We start from the raw sequence: 17,573 nt of genomic DNA, 5'->3' as shown, positions 1-17,573 counted from the left end.
ATGTAACGCCAATATTTAACAAGGGCTGTAGAGGTGATCCCTGCAATTACAGATCAGTAAGCTAACGTTGGTACCGGGCAAATTAGTCGAAACAATAGTAAACAATAAAATTGTCAGACACATAGAACATACATTGTTGGGCAAAAGTCAACATGGTTTCTGTAAAGGGAAATCGTGTCTTACTAATCTATTAGAGTTCTTTGAAGGGGTCAACAAACATGTGGACAAGGGGGATCCAGTGGACATAGTGTACTTAGATTTCCAGAAAGCCTTTGACAAGGTCCCTCACCAAAGGCTCTTACATAAATTAAGTTGTCATGGGATAAAAGGGAAGGTCTTTTCATGGATTGAGAACTGGTTAAAAGACAGGAAACAAAGGGTAGGAATTAATGGTAAATTCTCAGAATGGAGAGGGGTAACTCGTGGTGTTCCCTAAGGGTCAGTCCTAGGACCAATCCTATTCAACTTACTCATAAATGATCTGGAGAAAGGGGTAAACAGTGAGGTGGCAAAGTTTGCAGATGATACTAAACTGCTCAAGATAGTTAAGACCAAAGCAGACTGTGATGAACTTCAAAAAGATCTCACAAAACTAAGTGATTGGGCAACAAAATGGCAAATGAAATTTAATATGGATAAATGTAAAGTAATGCACATTGGGAAAAATAACCCCAACTATACATACAATATGATGGGGGCTAATTTAGCGACAACGAGTCAGGAAAAAGATCTTGGAGTCATTGTGGATAGTTCTCTGAAGACGTCCAGGCAGTGTGCAGAGGCAGTCAAAAAAGCAAACAGGATGTTAGGAATCATTAAAAAGGGGATAGAGAATAAGACTGAGAATATATTATTGCCCTTATATAAATCGATGGTACGCCCACATCTTGAATACTGCGTACAGATGTGGTCTCCTCATCTCAAAAAAAATATACTGTCACTACAAAATGTTCAGAGAAGGGCAACTAAAATGATTAGGGGTTTGGAACGGGTCCCATATGAGGAGAGATTAAAGAGGCTAGGACTTTTCAGGTTGGAAAAGAGGAGACTAAGCGGGGATATGATAGAGGTATATAAAATCATGAGTGATGTGGAGAAAGTAGATAAGGAAAAGGCAGCAGGTTTAAAACACATAAAAGGAAGTTCTTCACGCAGCACACAGTCAACTTGTGGAACATCTTGTGAAGGCTAGGACTATAACAGCGTTTAAAAGAGAACTGGATAAATTCATGGAGGTTAAGTCCATTAATGGCTATTAGCCAGGATGGGTAAGGAATGGTGTCCCTAGCCTCTGTTTGTCAGAGGGTGGAGATGGATGGCAGGAGAGAGATCACTTGATCATTACCTGTTAGGTTCATTCCCTCTGGGGCACCTGGCATTAGTCACTGTCGGTAGACAGGATACTGGGCGAGATGGACCTTTGGTCTGACCCAGTACGGCCGTTCTTATGTTCATGTGAACTTAAAGTCTGCACATTTGGGAACACTCTATGATATGAGCTTCCTCAAGGCACTTCAAGCAAGTTGAGTGCAGGTCACTCATGGGCATAGCCTTATTGCAGGAAACACAGGGCTTGAATCTGGGTGATCAAGTGATCCCACAGTACTGGGAGTTGACTGAAATCCTGAGATGGTAAAAAGAAATCTAACTAACTAAACACTAATAACCTTAACACTAATTATTTACAAAACAAGAGAACATAGTCCACTGGGAGAACTTTCAAATGCAAAAAGAGCAGTTCCAGTACCTGTCACAGGGGGTGAGATGGGACTGAGGAGGGTTGGGTGGGTCTTTTGTACCCGTGCCACTATTGCACAGCAGCAGAGGGCACTCAAACCACTGAGGGAAAAAATTTCTGGCGGCTGTGCACGGGATATGCACACACCAAGAGTGGAATGCACATGTGCAATCACTCAAAGAAGAACTAACATTTAACAAATACTTAATCTATTTACGTTAGCGACTGCCTAACTATTTGCAAGTAACAATAGATGACAAAGAGAGCTGAAAGAACCAGGACTTGAAGGAACACAGGGTGCTCCAACTCCATCACAACCAGAGAGAAGGAACTGAGAGGGAGTTGGAGAAGCCTTGTCCTTTATACCCTTCAGGTGTGAGCACAAGGACACAGCACACATTGACAATCCTAATGGTAATGATTGCAACAATCCTCAACTCTTGTTCACTGGTCACAAATACACCTACAATGAAATGTATACATCTGCAATCACTTGAAAGAGAACCACTGCTGCAAAGTGCTACGGGCCAGTAAAAGGAGAGTAGGGCCCATAATCCCTTAGCATTCTTGGGTTTCAACCTGAACTCAAAAACTAATCTGCAAAGCAATTGATGATAGGTCAAAAGTGGAATAAGGAGCCAGAGAGAGAGAGAGAGAGAGAGAAACACAAAGGAAAAATATCGTATGTACAAGTCAGGAAAGACTTCTGAATTTAATTGATTCTTCAAAGGCAGGAAGCCTAATAGCCATGTCAAAAGGAAGGGCAGAGGAGTCAGTGACTGAACATGAGAACATTTTCAACTGGTATTCTGTGCCTCCTACATGATATGCAATGTAGGTGAAGGACCATCCTGTCTCATGTGCGCCATGGGCAACCAGTTAATACAAATAAAACCACAGCCCCCTAATTCTCCGATGACTGTGATAGGGTGTACAGACCCCACTGATTAGGAAGGTGCCAGAGATGCCATGGAGGAAGGGCTAGCCCCACATCGCTGGTCTTGCCAATCATATATGGTAGGGAGGAGGTCTTTGAAATGGAGGAAACTGCAGTCAGCTGGAGAGGGAAGAGCAAGATTACCCTAAGCTGGAGCCACAGGGGGAACTCACAGGGAGACCTTCTCCCCGACCTGTGGGCAGTACAGCAAACACCCATGGTAAGCTGGACAGAGTAAGCCTGACTCAGCAGCCCAGCCTGAGAGATTTCTTAAAACCCACTACACAGATCCTGTATTGTTGGCAGCTTTGTGGACCTTCTTTCCCCCCATAAGGGGTCCCGGGAAGGGGAAACTCTCGAGTCCATTGGGGTACTTAACTTTCCTTTTGATTCCACCATCCAGAAAGATGCAAGGAGCCCTGCAAAGGGCAGGGCCTCCTTGCAAAACCTAAGGAACTGGGGCCTGTGCTGGAGCCACCCAGTGTAAATAACCATCCCACCATCTGGGAGAAAAAACTTAGGAGACTCCTTTACTACGAGCTTATCAAAAGACATAATTATTTTATTATAAACTTTAAAACCAAGCATTACTCACCAGGCATGTGACCACATCACGCATGTTCCTCCTCCAGGGCATTTGCAGACACAGCCTCTAGCTTTATTTCTCTTAGAATCATCATGAGGAAAGCCAAGAGAATGGCCCATCTCATGTGCAACACTGATTGCATCATAAAGCACTGATCTAGATATCGCCTGTACACAGTTAGACAAAACACCAAGACAAGGAGTTATTAATTACATGTGAACATAAAAAAGCCAAATTTTAAGAGTTGTGTGACTGCATGAACACACTGGATAATATCATTTGCAAACATATATCTAGAACATGGCAGAATCCCACAAGAGAACTTTCAGCGTGAAGGAATAATTTCTTCACACTGCCCTCTGAGATCATTTTAAGAGGTGGGAAAAAATGAAGCACTCACAAGTGATATGTCTAGCTCTGCCAAGGTCCCCAAGCCATAGAATTTTACCCAATAATTCCTACATCTATTCCATAACTTCTGGTTGTGCTAAAGCATTTCTTTTATAAGGACATACATTCCTGATTTAAAGACTCCATGTGATGAAGAATCCACCATAACACGTAGCAAGCTGTTTTAATGGTTAATTAACTTCACAGTGCCTTATCTCCATCCAAATTCACTCAGCTTCAGATTCTTCTCTTTGATAAGCCAAATAGATTGAACTTTTTAAATCTCTCACCTTAAAGCAGGTTTTTCAGACTGAATCATTCTTATACCTCATCTAAATCACTTCCAATTTTTCACCATTCATGTGAAAGTAAAGAGTAGGTAATGTGGGAGAGGGAAAGTGGAGACCCCATGTTTGGAAGATTAGCAGAAAGAACTTTGTCATAATGGATCACTGATATCAATTTCAGATAAGATAAGAGTAGGTAAATAACTTTCACCTATTGCGTCCATATCTTGGTTGTAGGGAGTCCACATTTTTTAATACTTCTAAATAATTGCACAGGATACAGACCAATGGGATTCTTGACTTCATAATGGTGAGGGTAAGGACTAAGGCAGAAAATATGGTTTATTTTCCCCTCACTTTGGAGAGTGCCTGGATATTTACTTGTAAAAATGATCAAGTGGCACACTGTTCCCTACAAAGCTATTATAACAAAACCACTAAGCTGTGGGTGTATCAACTGGGGAAATAGGTCTCCAGCTGAGTCACTTTAAGTTCAATTCATTCGATCCCATTCCAGAGTATATCATAGTTCCGTAATTACTGACCCTTTTCGGGGGTGGGGGGGGAGACACGGGCCTGCCTGCTACTCTGGGTCCCAACCCATGGACACTAGAAGTAGCAGCCCCCTGCTGCATCCCTGTATTAATTGCTGCGTTTCCCTGGACCACTTCTCCATGGCCTCCTAGTACCTTTCCTTCACCCTTAGCTCAGACTGAAGTCTTTCTTAAGTCCCAGCAGCCAACCAGGAGCTCCTTCTTGCTCCCCCAGTCCCTGCCAGTAACTGCTCTGTCCCTGGTATTGCAGTTCCTTCAGCCAGCCAGGAGCACTGTACTCGCTCCTCTGGCTCCAGGCAGCAACTGACTAACTCTTTTACTGCAGCTCCTTTTATGTGGGCTGGCTAGGTCCAGGTTGGCTGCTTCCCTGCAGCCTCTCTAGGCTACTTGGAGGTTTCAACTCCCCTGCTCCTTTCTGGGATGGGGGGTGGCAGGACCAAAAGGTCTCCAGCAGTGGGCCTCAGGGCCTGTACACCCCATCACAATGATGATATAATACCTTGGCTGACAAAGTTTGCAGATGACATATTGGTGGGGAAGTAAATAATGAGGGAGACAGATTACTGTTACAAATAGATCAGAACCACCTGATTAAATGATCGCAGTCTAATAAAATGTGTTTTAATACAGGCAAATGTAAGATAGCATATCTGAGAAAGATGAACAAAATGCATGCTATACATACAGGATGGAAGACACCGTCTTGGAAAGCAGTGATTAAGAGGAGGACTTGGAGATCATCCAAGCTAATTGTCTCAATGTGAATGGTCAGTGCATGGTATTGCAAAAGGGCTAATGCAATCCTTGAATGTATGAAAAGAGGAATATCAAATACAACTAGGAAAGTGGTCTTGTCTCTGTACACAGCATTGGTAAGACTGCTACTAGAATATTGTGTCCAGTTCTGGTTCCACACTTCAAGAAAGTTGTGGAAACACTGGAGAGAGTTTTTTGGAGGGCCGCAAAAATGCTCTAAGGGCTGGGGGAAAAAACAGATACTAACTGTTGTTCTTTGAGATGTAACTCTGTAACTGTTGTTCTTCGAGATGTGATGCTCATGTTCATTCCACGCTAGCTGTGCACGCACCACGTGCATAGTCGACGGAGATTTTTCCCTCAGTGGTATCTGTTGGGCCAGCTCTAATGCCCTCTGGTGCCATGCGCTCATGTGTGCATATGAGGGGCCTGGCCGGCTCTGCACCTTCTCAGTTCCTTCTTGCCGGCTAATTCTGAGCGAGGGACAGGAGAGTCAGTTGTGAATGGACACGAGTGAAACATCTTAAAGAACAACATACAGAAAGATTAATAACCATTTTTTTCTTCCTTGAGTACTTGCTCATTTCCCTGCCATATTAGGTGACTCATAAGTGGTACCTTAGGATGTGGGCTCAGAGTCGATAGATATGCAGATTGCAACACTGCTCTACCAAACCCGGCATCATCTCTAGCCTGCTAGGTGATGGCATAATGGGATGAAAAACTATGCACTGATGACCAAGCTGCCCCCCTAGAAATATCCAGAAATGCTGCTGAGGAAGCTTGAGCTCTGGTTGAATGGGTGGTCATGATGGCAGGAGTTGGGGCACCCGCCTGCTCATATTATGTGTGAATGCAGGATATGATCCAGGATGAAATTCTTTGGGCTGGAATTGGCAGGCCTTTCATCCCGTTTGCTATTGTCACAAAGAGTTGCGTGGACTTACAGAATCATTTGGTCCTTTTGACATAGAAGGCCAGGGCATGTCTAACATCCTGCATGTGGAGATGCTGCTCCTCCCTATTCCTGTGCGATTTCACGAAGAATACTGACATGAAGATAGCCTGATTACTATGGAACTGTGAATCCACCTTAAGGTGGAACACGGAGAAAGGGTGAAGTTGCACCTTGTCCTCAAAGAACACCGCATACAGGGGTTCTGACATTAGCGCTCTGGATGGGGATGAGTGTTGACTTCTGCTCATTTGTCAGCAGGCCCAGTGCTTGGAACGTAGATTGGACCAGATGGATGCTGGCTCTCATCTGGGCCTCAGATGATCAGCCAGTTGTCGAGGTAAGGGTAGACTCACACCCTTTGCCTTCTCAGGAAGGCCACCACTATTGCCATGCATTTTGTGAATACCTGAAGGGCTGCTAACAGGCCGAAGGGGATGACAGTGAACTGGTAGTGGGTTTGGTTCACAATGAACCTGAGAAATCTTCTGTGGTCCTGAAATACGAAGATGTGAAAATAGGTGCCTTTTAAATCGAGGGCAGTGTACCAGTTCCCTGGATCCAGGGAGGGAATAATGGAGGCCAGGGAGAGATGGTTTGAAAACAAAAGGTGGGCAGGATATGGTACAGGAACTGGTATAATGTCCTCAGGCACCACATCAAAAGTTCTGCTTGGGGCCTCCCAAGTATCTGTGATGGCCCCTAGTGAGGCTGAAGTGGGCAGGGGCAAATGTCTGCATTTATAACCTGTTTCGCTTCTTAAACAGGTCCTGGCATGGTGGCAGAGCTGAAAAGTGGACTGGTTGTTGAGGCTGGAGTGTTTCCTCGAAGGCACTGGGGCACATAGATCCAGGGACTTGAGGGTGGCTCTAGAAACCTTTAGGCTGTAAAACTTCACATCCATTTGTTTGGAGAAGAGCAAAGTGCATTCAAATGAAAAGTTCTGGGTGGACTGTTAGACCTCCATTGGTAGACCCGAGGACTGGAGCCCAGAATATATATGCATGAGCACTGCAGAAGCCAGGATCCATCCTCCAAAAATGGTGGCCTGTGGGGAGACCCTGGCCACAAACTTCCCTTCCTCCACCAAAGCAGAGAACTCCTATCTGGATTCCTAGAGAAGACAATCTTTCAATTTCATCATCGACTATCAGACATTAAAATTGTATCTCCCCAGCAAAGCCTGCTGGTTGGAGCTGTGGACCTCCTGTAGAATAAACCTTTCTTCCAAAGGTTTATTGGTACCATAATGGCCTCATTGAGAGGGAGGGCCACTTTTGACGGGCCCACAGTGGACAGAATATGAACCAGGCTATGGGAGGATTCTTTGACTACCTCCACTTTCAGCTCCTGGTCAGCTGCAAAGTCGTCATGAGGGGAGGATACAGGCATCCCAGACACTGCCTCATACAGGGAAGAGAAAGAAGAGGCCTATATTGGAAGGGGGTCCTGCTCCTCTCCTTCTGCACTGACTGGGTCCCAGAGATCTAGGTCCTAAGGCTTGGTCACGTGCTGGTCGTAGGATGGGGGCATTCTTCCTTCTGAGATTACGGAGTAAGAGTGTCTGGAAGAGGGCCCTTGCATAGGGGGAAAACCACACAGGTTCCAAAATGGCTGTTGTATCTGCATAAGCAAGTACTCATTGTGCCAAGTATTCGGCAACACCCCTGCACCCAGGTCCATCAACTAGTCGGGCTGCCCAGTGCGGAACTGACAGCAGTTCCTCGAGTGGGAATACAATTCTACCTCCAAGTACAATGACGAGCCTTCCTCTGAGGAACATGGAGGGGAGACATCCATCGGTGCCAGGGAATGGTGCTGAGGTGGGAATACCTGGGTTGAGGCAAGCAAGGACGGTTTCCCTCTAGATGGTACCGAAGGGGCTGGTACCGAATGGGAGCCCAGGGCCACAGGCTCCCTTCTGCTCCCCGGTACCAACTCTTGTACCACTGGCAATGGTGCTACTGAAAGCACCAGCAGGTCCCTGGCCACAACAAATGCCTCCAGAATAAATGGTACCACAATCTTGCTGGTGTCGCATTGCTCCCCCAGTGCCAAGGGATGGTCCAGGACCGGACTCAATGGAACTTGCCTATGAGGTGGAGTTGATGGTGCTGCCCTCAGAGTGGGGGCAGAGGACTGGCCAGACTCAAGTCATACTCCATTGCACTCTATGTGGTTGGCTTTCTTCAGAGTCTGAGAATGTCCCCTCTCTGCCAGCTGCTTCTTATGTTTTTTCTTTGGTACCAGTGGAGAACAGTGCAGAGATTCTTTCACATCAGAAGGAGCACTCTGCACTGATGCTGAGATACTGGGTGCCAAGTCAGACTGGCTTGGCTCTGATTAGGGATGGAGCACCGCCTCCATCAGGAGGAACTTCAACCTGGCCTCCATGTCCTTCTTCGTACAGAGCTTGAAGTCCCAACAGATCTGGCACCATTCCCCGATATGAGTCTCTCCCAGGCACTTCAGACAAGTGGAGTGTGGGTCACTTACAGGCATGGGCTTGCTACAGGAGGCACAGAGCTTGAAACCTGGGGACCGGGACATGCCCCAGTACCGGGAGCAGACGAAAATCCGCTAACAAGGCAAGAAGTTTTAACTAACTATATATAAAATTAATCTACAACATCCAAGCTGAGAAAATAAAGAACTGGGATAACAAAACCAGTAAGCAAGAGGAGCTGTTCCAGCGACCACCATAGTAGGTAAGAAGGAACTGAGAGGATGCGGAACCAACTGGGCCTCTCCTATTGGCACATGAGTGCTCAGTGCCAAAGGGCACTAGAGTCGGCCCGACGGATACCATTGAGGGAAAAATCTCCAGTGATTGTGCAGATGGCATGCATACACCTAATGTGGAGGAATGAATATGAGCAAGCATTGAAAGAAGAACAAGTTTTATGACATGAGGCTTAAGAAGCTCAATTTATTCAGCTTATTAAAGAGATGGTTGAGAGGTGACTTGATTGCTGTGTATAGCTTTTTACACATAGACCAGATATCTGGTGGGGGGGAGGAGAGCGAGTTTCAGTCTTGCTGACAAAGCCATAACAAATTCCAATGGCTGGAAGTTGACAGACAAATTCAACTTGAAATAAGATGCAAATTCACAGCGATTAGGTATCTTTCTAAAAGATCTGCTTTAATCAAGATTCTGGGATAAATTCTATGGCCTTTGTGTGTGGGTGGTTGGCTGGATGGTCATAGTGGTCCCTTCTGACTAACATCTGTGAATCTATGCATCCCCTGTTCATTACCTCTCTTCATGAGCCATGGAGAACAGAAAGCTTTGCATTGCCCTCAACATGCTCATAACACTTGCAGCTTTGCATTAGGACAAGTCATATAATCAAATTGAATGCTTCAGGGTTTCAGGTGTTTGCAGGGGTCAGGAAGGATTTCCCCTGCCCCCAAAATGCACAATTGATCAAAATTGATCAAATGTACTCTGTTTTTTTTTCCCCCACCTTCCTCTGACACATCAGAGTGTAGTCAATTATCCCCAGCTGGAGATGACACACGCGATGGGTGGACCAGGACTTTGAGGAGGTGCAGGGAGTCCTCTTTCTTAGATGACTGGCTGGTATGCCTTATTCATATCCTCAGGGTGCAACTGATCACCAGATTTTAAGGAAGGAATTTCCCCCAGATCTGCTTGGCTGGGACGTTGAGGTTTTTTTCTCCTTCTTCTGCAGCATGGGACATGGATCACATGCTGGGATCCTCTAGGCATAGCTCACCTAGTCAATTCCCTGCCATTGCAGGAGCCCTGGTGGCACCTTGGTCTCTTCTGTTCTCTGCCTGTGTCACATAACAGTTTAGTCATTTAAGGACCGAAAGGCTTTGGTCTGAAATTGGGCTTTATCTAGGGATAACTGGGTGCAATTTACTGCCCTGTGATATACAGGATGTCAGTCTAGATGATCTACTAGTTCTAGACTTAAATGCTATGAAACAATCAATTATTAGCATAATGTTACTGGAGAAAATATTTACATTAATTAAAATATCAATTTTTGAAGTGTACATACTGTAGACTATATTTCACATACTTTGACAGTAGCTACTGAGGGAGTACCAGTGCACAGATGGTCTCCATATGAATACCCATCAATCCCTGGATATTTTCCACCCCTAAAATACAAAATAAAGTAAATGTAAATACAGTAAATACAGAATGTTCATTTGATATTAAACTGTTCTCTACAGCTGTAAATAAATTCAGTATAAATAAAACAGTGATATATAAGATCCGTATTTAGATCTATAAGAAAACATTATGTTCTTACTTGTAAATACATCTTCTCATAACATAAATGTCCACCAATCCAGAATTACTTACAAGCTAAAGCCTGCCCCATCAGAACCAACTGGAAACATCTTTGCTGAAGTGTCTTCTGCTGTGATCAGTGACCATATTAAAAGATAAGTCACTTCTTCTTCTTCCATATGCCTTGGTAGCAACAATTACAAATCTATATCTAGGTTTGATAGCCAGCACACTGTTGCATACAGGTGTTTACCTCATTTTCCATTTAAAGAGGGTTTGTTCACATCTCCCATGAGATGTCCTGATGTGATTCAATCTGCACCAGTCTTTCCAACATAAGTCAAAACCCAGTGGTTCCTTGTCGGGGTCGATGATGAGCTGTTTGTTTTGAGCCATCGAAACACTCCACATGGCTCTCCATTGAGCCTCGGTGTCGAAGTTAAGTGTAAGGGGCTTGATGCGGTTCCATAGAGGGTTGCGAGATTTTAATCTGGTCTTCGGTGGTGTAGCGAGGCAGTGGGATACCCCACAGCCCCGTTGAGGGCCGAACCTCCCCTAATACCAACGTGGGCGGAGCCACCGGGTCCGGCGCCCGCCCCTCAGAGGTCACAGCCCCGACCCGGAAGTATAAAAGCCCGCCTGCAGAGCTCAGTGGAGCCCACGTCGGCGGAGAGAGCAGACGTCTGTGGCCGAGCTCCCGCTTGGGAGACAGCTGCAGGCCGCGACCGGCCTGCTGATTTACCAGGCCTGTCGAGCCTACCTCTCGCCTGGTACCCTGAGGAGGACTGGCCAAGCCTGCCCCATGCCAGCTACCCCGAGGAGGAGCCGAGCCTGCCCCATGCCAGTTACCCCGAGGAGGACTGGCCAAGCCTGCCCCATGCCAGCTACCCCGAGGAGGAGCCGAGCCTGCCCTTCGCTACCTACCCAGAAGCCGATGCTGGTGGAGAGCACCAACGACAGGAGGACGGCCCAGGTACCATACGAGGGGGAGTGTGGAAGTAGCCTGGGGGTAGCCGACCCCAGTCTGGCTGCTGCACTGCCAGAGCCAATGTCTGTGTTGCGGCCAGGAACCCCACTGACAGTAGCGAGTTTCCGTCGCTGCTAGGGCCCCGGGCTGGGACTCAGTGGAGTGGGGGGGAAAAAGACTCCCCCTTTTTCCCTGGCCTAGAGAGGCTGGGACCTGCTACAAACCCTGACCCAGCCCCTGCTTAAAGGCCTGGGTTGCTGCTTAACTATTTGCTTGTTGTCCTGCCTTGACCTAGGGCCTGGGCTGCTACAAACCCTGACCCAGCCCCTGCTTGAAGGCCTGGGTTGCGGACTGACTATTTGATTATTGCCCCGCCCTGACCTAGGGCCTGGGCTGCTACAAACTGACCCAGCCCCTGCTTGAAGGCCTGGGTTGCAGACTGACTATTTGCTTGCTGCCCCGCCCTGACCTAGGGCCTGAGCTGCTATAGACATTGCCTCAGCCTCTGCTTGAGGGCCAAAGCTCCAGACTGTGTGATTACTGCCCCGCCCTGATTGAGGGCTCGGGGCTCTTTTCTGATCTATTGGCTCAGCCCCTGCTTACGGGCCTGAGCCCCCTAACTGTGTGTCTGTCGTCCCAGACTGCCGCCGGACCAGAGCAAGGCGGTGGGATACCCCACAGCCCCGCTGAGGGCCGAACCTCGGCCAACACTACTACAGGTGGGTTCTGCAGATTATTGTGCAAAGGGATCCTCATATTTGCATTGACATGGCTGAGAAAGCGAGATGTCTGTGCAGCTCTTCTAATCTGTGGAGGCTGGATATGTGATATGACTGTGAGCCAATCAACTGAAATCGATTTGAACATCCCTGACACTATGCACATGGCATTATTGAACTGGGTATTGAGGAGTTTAGTGTGAATGCTGTGAGACCGTACTGGCACACGCTATTCAGCTGCAGAATATACAAAGTCAATTGTTGCGCTTCATAGGATCTGTGGATTGGAGCCCCAATATGTTCTGGCCATTTTCCTGATAAGTGTGACACGAGACCTGAGCTTATCATGGGTGTTCTTGAAATCTTGTTGGAAAGTCAAACTCTGGTCCAGTGTAATGCTGAGATACTTTGGAATAGCCTGATGGCCGACATTCTCACCGCAGAACTGCACATCAAGTTCGGTATTAGCCATTTTATTGTTCAGATGGAAAGTAATCATCATGGTTTTTTTCAGCTTAGGCCTAAGTTTCCAGCATTGGAAATAATTAGCCATTGTGCTAAGATCTTGACAATGTCATCCACATACACAAATATTCTCAACTCTGTTGTTGGTATATCCAAGGCTGTGACGTTATTGATATAATCTGGGACCATATAGATCATTGTTGCAACAAAGGGGGTCAAATGAGGTGTCTAAGACAAGGTTATGGTTTGCTGGTTATGATTATGCTGTCTATATGTTTGTATCAATTTTGCAGTTGAAGTTATGAATATTGGCTCTATACTGTCTGTATTTCAAACTTATGCTATGCTTCTGGGAGACATCCCAGACAAGTTGGTGTTAGCTCTGCCTAGCCTGCTTGATGGCCCATTAAGGACCATCAGCTATACAATTGAGACATTGAGAGAAGGCAGATAGCCTTGTAACTCAGCAAAGTATGCAGGGACTTGCCTATGTGACACCAGACTCCATTTTGCTGTAATTTTCCACAGTAAGAACAAAAAGGTGTTCTTACATCTGGAAAAGACTATAAAAGGCTGATGCCTCATCTCCATCTGGTCTTCAATCCTGCTTGTTACCTCTGGAAGGACTTTGCTACAAACGGAAGCTCTACACAAAGGACTGAATGACCCATCCCAGCTGTGGATATACTCCAGAGGCTTAATTTGAACCTGCAGTTTATTCTATCACTTGACCTGGGTCTGGGGCTTGATCCTTTGGGATCGGGAGAACCTTTTTTTCTTTTACTGGGGTATTGGTTTTCATAACCATTCGTCCCCATGACAAGTGGCACTGGTGGTGATACTGGGAACTGCAGAGTCTAAGGGAATTGCTTGTGTGACTTGTGGTTAGCCAGTGGGGTGAGACCAAAGTCCTCTTTGTCTGGCTGGTTTGGTTTGCCTTAGAGGTGGAAAAACCCCAGCCTTGGGCTGTAACTGCCCTGTTTTAAGCAATTTGTCCTGAATTGGCACTCTCAGTTGGGTCCCGCCAGAACCAGCATCGTTATAACGGCAGATAGATTTAAAAGTATTGGGGCCATGATGGAGCCCCGAAGGATGCCTGAGTTAAGAGTTCTTCGTCTGCTGTCCTGGCCATTAAGGTGTACCTCAAAGCGGCAGTCCCTAGTTATTGCTATCAAGAGACAGATTGTTCACTAGCAGTGAATTACATGGGGGATCTTGAGAAGGAGGCCCTGTCTCAAGATGGTGTCATATGCCAAGTGCAAATCAACAAGGGCAATTCCCGTCTTCAGTTTACGTTGGAATCCTGTCAATGTGGCTGGTAAGTGAAGCCACTTGGTCACAGCAGTTCCTCTTCAGGCAAAATCCTGCCTACTCCACTGGGAGCATGTCTTCGATAATGTCAGACAGATGGTGGAGCAGCACCCATTTCATGAGCTTGCTAATGGTTGAAAGGAGAGAGACGGGGTGGTAGTTGGGAATTTCCCAGGCTTCAGTAGGGCAAACATGGTTGCCTGTTGCCAGCTTGTTGGAACTTCTCTGGTTCTATGCACAGCAATAAAAAGCGCCGCCAGCCATTCCCATCAATGTCTCTCCAGGTTCTTGAGAAACTCTGGAGGAATGCCATCAATCCCATTAGCTTTCCAGCTTTTGATTTCCAACAGCGCAACGTTGATCTCTGCAATAGAGTATGGAAAGGAGAGTGGAGATTCCTCCGCGAATTGGTGAAGGTTTCTGCGGAATTGCCGCTGGACCTCCTGGCGCATAATCTTGTCTGTTGGCACCTTGCTATTAGAAAGAAGATGAGAGGTGACAGCATTTGCAGTTACCTTTGCCAGGTGTAGCATTACTGGACAGGACCCTCCAACTTGCCACAAAAGAGCCCATGCCTTGCAGCTCGAATGGGTGAAATCAAGACTCAACAATCTCTTCCCACATTTCCAGGTGCGCCAAATTCAAGTACTGAAGCAGCACAGTGGCTTTATCTGGGTCGCTGCTGTAACAGGTTATCCTCACCACCGTGAGCACCTCCTGCCGGCTGCTCTGGAAATTAGCTCTGTCCATCAGCAGGGCGCCCTCCTCTTGTGGTGTCTCACTCTCTGTTGCTGCTTCTCCACCGTCTCCACTGTCTGTGGGGACCCGCGTCACTCCCTGACCGCGGCGTCCTCTTCAGGGCATGGCCCTCTGGCTGTGCCCCAACTCCGTTGTCTCCCCCCTTAGGGGGAACCGGCAGTTCTTCGCCTGGCCTCTCGCTGCAGTGGTGAACTGCAGCCCCTAGTCCAGCCCCTTGCTCAGGGGCAAACTGCAGTCCCTTAGCTGGCCACTTCCCTCGGCAGCCAGTGGGGCAAAAGGGCGGGGGGTCAGGCTCACCCACTACTCTGGGCCCAACCCAGGGACCCTATAGCTGGTAGCCACTCACTGCGTCTCCTTCCCCTCTGCCACTACCTGCTTTCCCTGGGCCACTTCCCCATAGCCGCAGCACTTACTTGGCCTCTGTATCAAGGCCACAGTCTGGGAGCCAGCCAGGCTGGAGCTCCGCTTGCTCTCGTGACCCTGCCCAGCACTGCTCTGTCCCAGGTACTTCTCTCTACAGGTAGCCAGACCTTCTCCCTCAAGCTCCAGGGGGAGACTGAACTCCTCTCTGCCCTGCAGCCCTTCTTATAGGGCCCAGCCTGGCCCTGACTGGCAGCTTCTAAGCCTTCCTCTGATTGGCTGGGTTCTGCACAGCAGCTCCAAGGGCTGCTATTAACCCTTTGCCATCCAGTGAGGGGCAGCTTCCGTCACATGCTCCTTTCATATTTCCTCAGGAGGGACTCAGATTCTTTTGTCCAGCAGCCTTGTGGTGACTGCGCGGGATGTACTTCTTTGTGGTCAATTTTAGGATGTTTGTAAGATGGCCAAAGTTTCTAGGTATCAGTTTGAGCTGTGGGATCCAATGTTCTGTTTCCGAAGTGTAGGTGGGCAAGTCAGCCTTACGGAAATTCCAACACAGCTTTGGCACCGACTGCAGAAGAGGCATTTCCAGGCTTATCTGGAGGATAACTGGGTGATGCTGGCTATGCAGGAAGTGACTCAAGATGATTCTTGTGGCTAGTGGAATGCCTGTGCTGTTATGGGTCACAAAACACAGGTCAGGGTTGTGATCCATTATCTAACTTGCAGACCAAAAAGATATGGCTTGCTTCGGATCATAGAGCAGGTGGAGGTCTTTGAGGGAGGCCCATTCTATGCTCTGTTCCCTGGCTATGTTATTTGAGCAGTATCCTCAGTCTTTGTGATGGCTGTTAAAATCACCTATGTAGATGGCCAGATGAGGAAGGGAAGAGAAGATGAGATCAGGCCACATTATGTTACATGGCTTGTATATGTTTATTATAATGATGTCCCTGATTCTAACCATGCTGATCTCTTTTCCGCTAGTTGATGATTCTTCCAAAACTTCTACATCCTCTAATCCATTTCACGTGTACACTGCTAGCCCATATTTTGGATGGTTGACAGCAGTGATTTTGGTGTAGCCATAGATTTTTATGTCTGGCAGCTTTGTCATCTTCTTTCATGAGTGTTTCTTGGAGGGCCACAATGTCAATATCAGAGGGGTAGCTGTGTTAGTCTGAATCTGTAAAAAGTAACAGAGGGTCCTGTGGCACCTTTAAGACTAACGGAAGTATTGGGAGCATAAGCTTTTCGTGGGTAAGAACCTCACTTCTTCAGATGCAATGTCAATATGATGGTCTTTGAGAGTCCTCGAGAGGTAATCCACTTTTTCCTGTAAAAAGCAACAGAGGGTCCTGTGGCACCTTTAAGACTAACAGAAGTATTGGAGCATAAGCTTTCGTGGGTGAATGCCCACTTCATCAGATGCAAGTGGGTATTCATCCACGAAAGCTTATACTCCAATACTTCTATTAGTCTTAAAGGTGTGTGATACAGGAGGGCCAGGGAGCAGTGGGAAGTGGTAGAAGGGAAGTATATAAACCCTAGGTTAATTAAGGCATGGTTCCCTGTAGACTAGGGAGGGTTGCTACAGGTTAATCGGAGCACCTGTAATCAATTAAGGCCCTGTTAGAAACCTAATAAAACCCCCTGCTTCAGGCAGTCAGGGGGAAGGAGGAAGGAGAGAGGACTGGAGCTTGGAGGTGTGCTATGAGATGTGGAGGAACAGAAAACCGGAGTAAGGGAGACCCTGTCCCAGCAGGGGAGGAACATTCCCTCCCCCAGCATTTAAGGACTGAAGGTACCCCACCCAAGGGGGAAGAGGGTAAGAACCTGCAGGGGTTGAGAGGGGCTGGGTCTCAGAGTGAGGAGTAAACCCAGACCCCTCCCCTGCTTCCCTCCTTTACCACCTTCCTGGGCCACTAGTGGGGCCCTCGGTGCCCCAAGAGCAGGGGTAAGGGGTGGTATTTTAGCCCCCCCACCAAGAAAAGTGCAGGACCCACCATACTATATTGACCATCTTGTCACACGTGCTACAGGACCCTCTGTTGCTTTTTACAGATTCAGACTAACACGGCTACCCCTCTGATACTTGACACTTTTTCCTGGACATCCCTTCTATATTAAATTGGTATATTTGGACGACTGGCCCAATTGTTCTTTTTTAGTTCTGAAAAGGGCAGTTTAAGGAAATCTAATCATTGCTACTTTCAGTAGGAGACTGGTAACTCCAGTGGTCAGTTCTTGACATTCGTATGATAGTGAATTTGCACAAAACAAGAAAAACACGAACACTTAACAGAAGCACCACATGAAGATTAGTATCAGAGGGGTAGCCGTGTTAGTCTGAATCTGTAAAAAGCAACAGAGGGTCCTGTGGCACCTTTGAGACTAACAGAAGTACTGGGAGCATAAGCTTTCGTGGGTAAGAACCTCACTTCTTCAGATGCACCTCACTTCTTCCCTTGCATCTGAAGAAGTGAGGTTCTTACCCACGAAAGCTTATGCTCCCA

At 47.1% G+C, this 17,573-nt stretch overlaps 1 protein-coding gene across 1 annotated transcript in view; it reads right to left on the bottom strand.

The window, feature by feature from the left end:
• The window catches only part of LOC117873308 (disintegrin and metalloproteinase domain-containing protein 20-like), a 188,197-nt gene that overhangs the window by 104,286 nt on the left and 66,338 nt on the right, over positions 1-17,573 (bottom strand). The window contains 2 exon segments of the mRNA XM_034762535.1: positions 3,271-3,428; positions 10,238-10,340. Of these exon segments, the coding sequence (XP_034618426.1) occupies positions 3,271-3,428; positions 10,238-10,340 (261 nt within the window).

This window comes from Trachemys scripta, chromosome 1 (genome assembly GCF_013100865.1).
Source record: "Trachemys scripta elegans isolate TJP31775 chromosome 1, CAS_Tse_1.0, whole genome shotgun sequence".
Lineage (NCBI taxonomy): Eukaryota > Metazoa > Chordata > Testudines > Emydidae > Trachemys > Trachemys scripta.
This window is presented reverse-complemented; position numbering and strand designations above follow the sequence as displayed.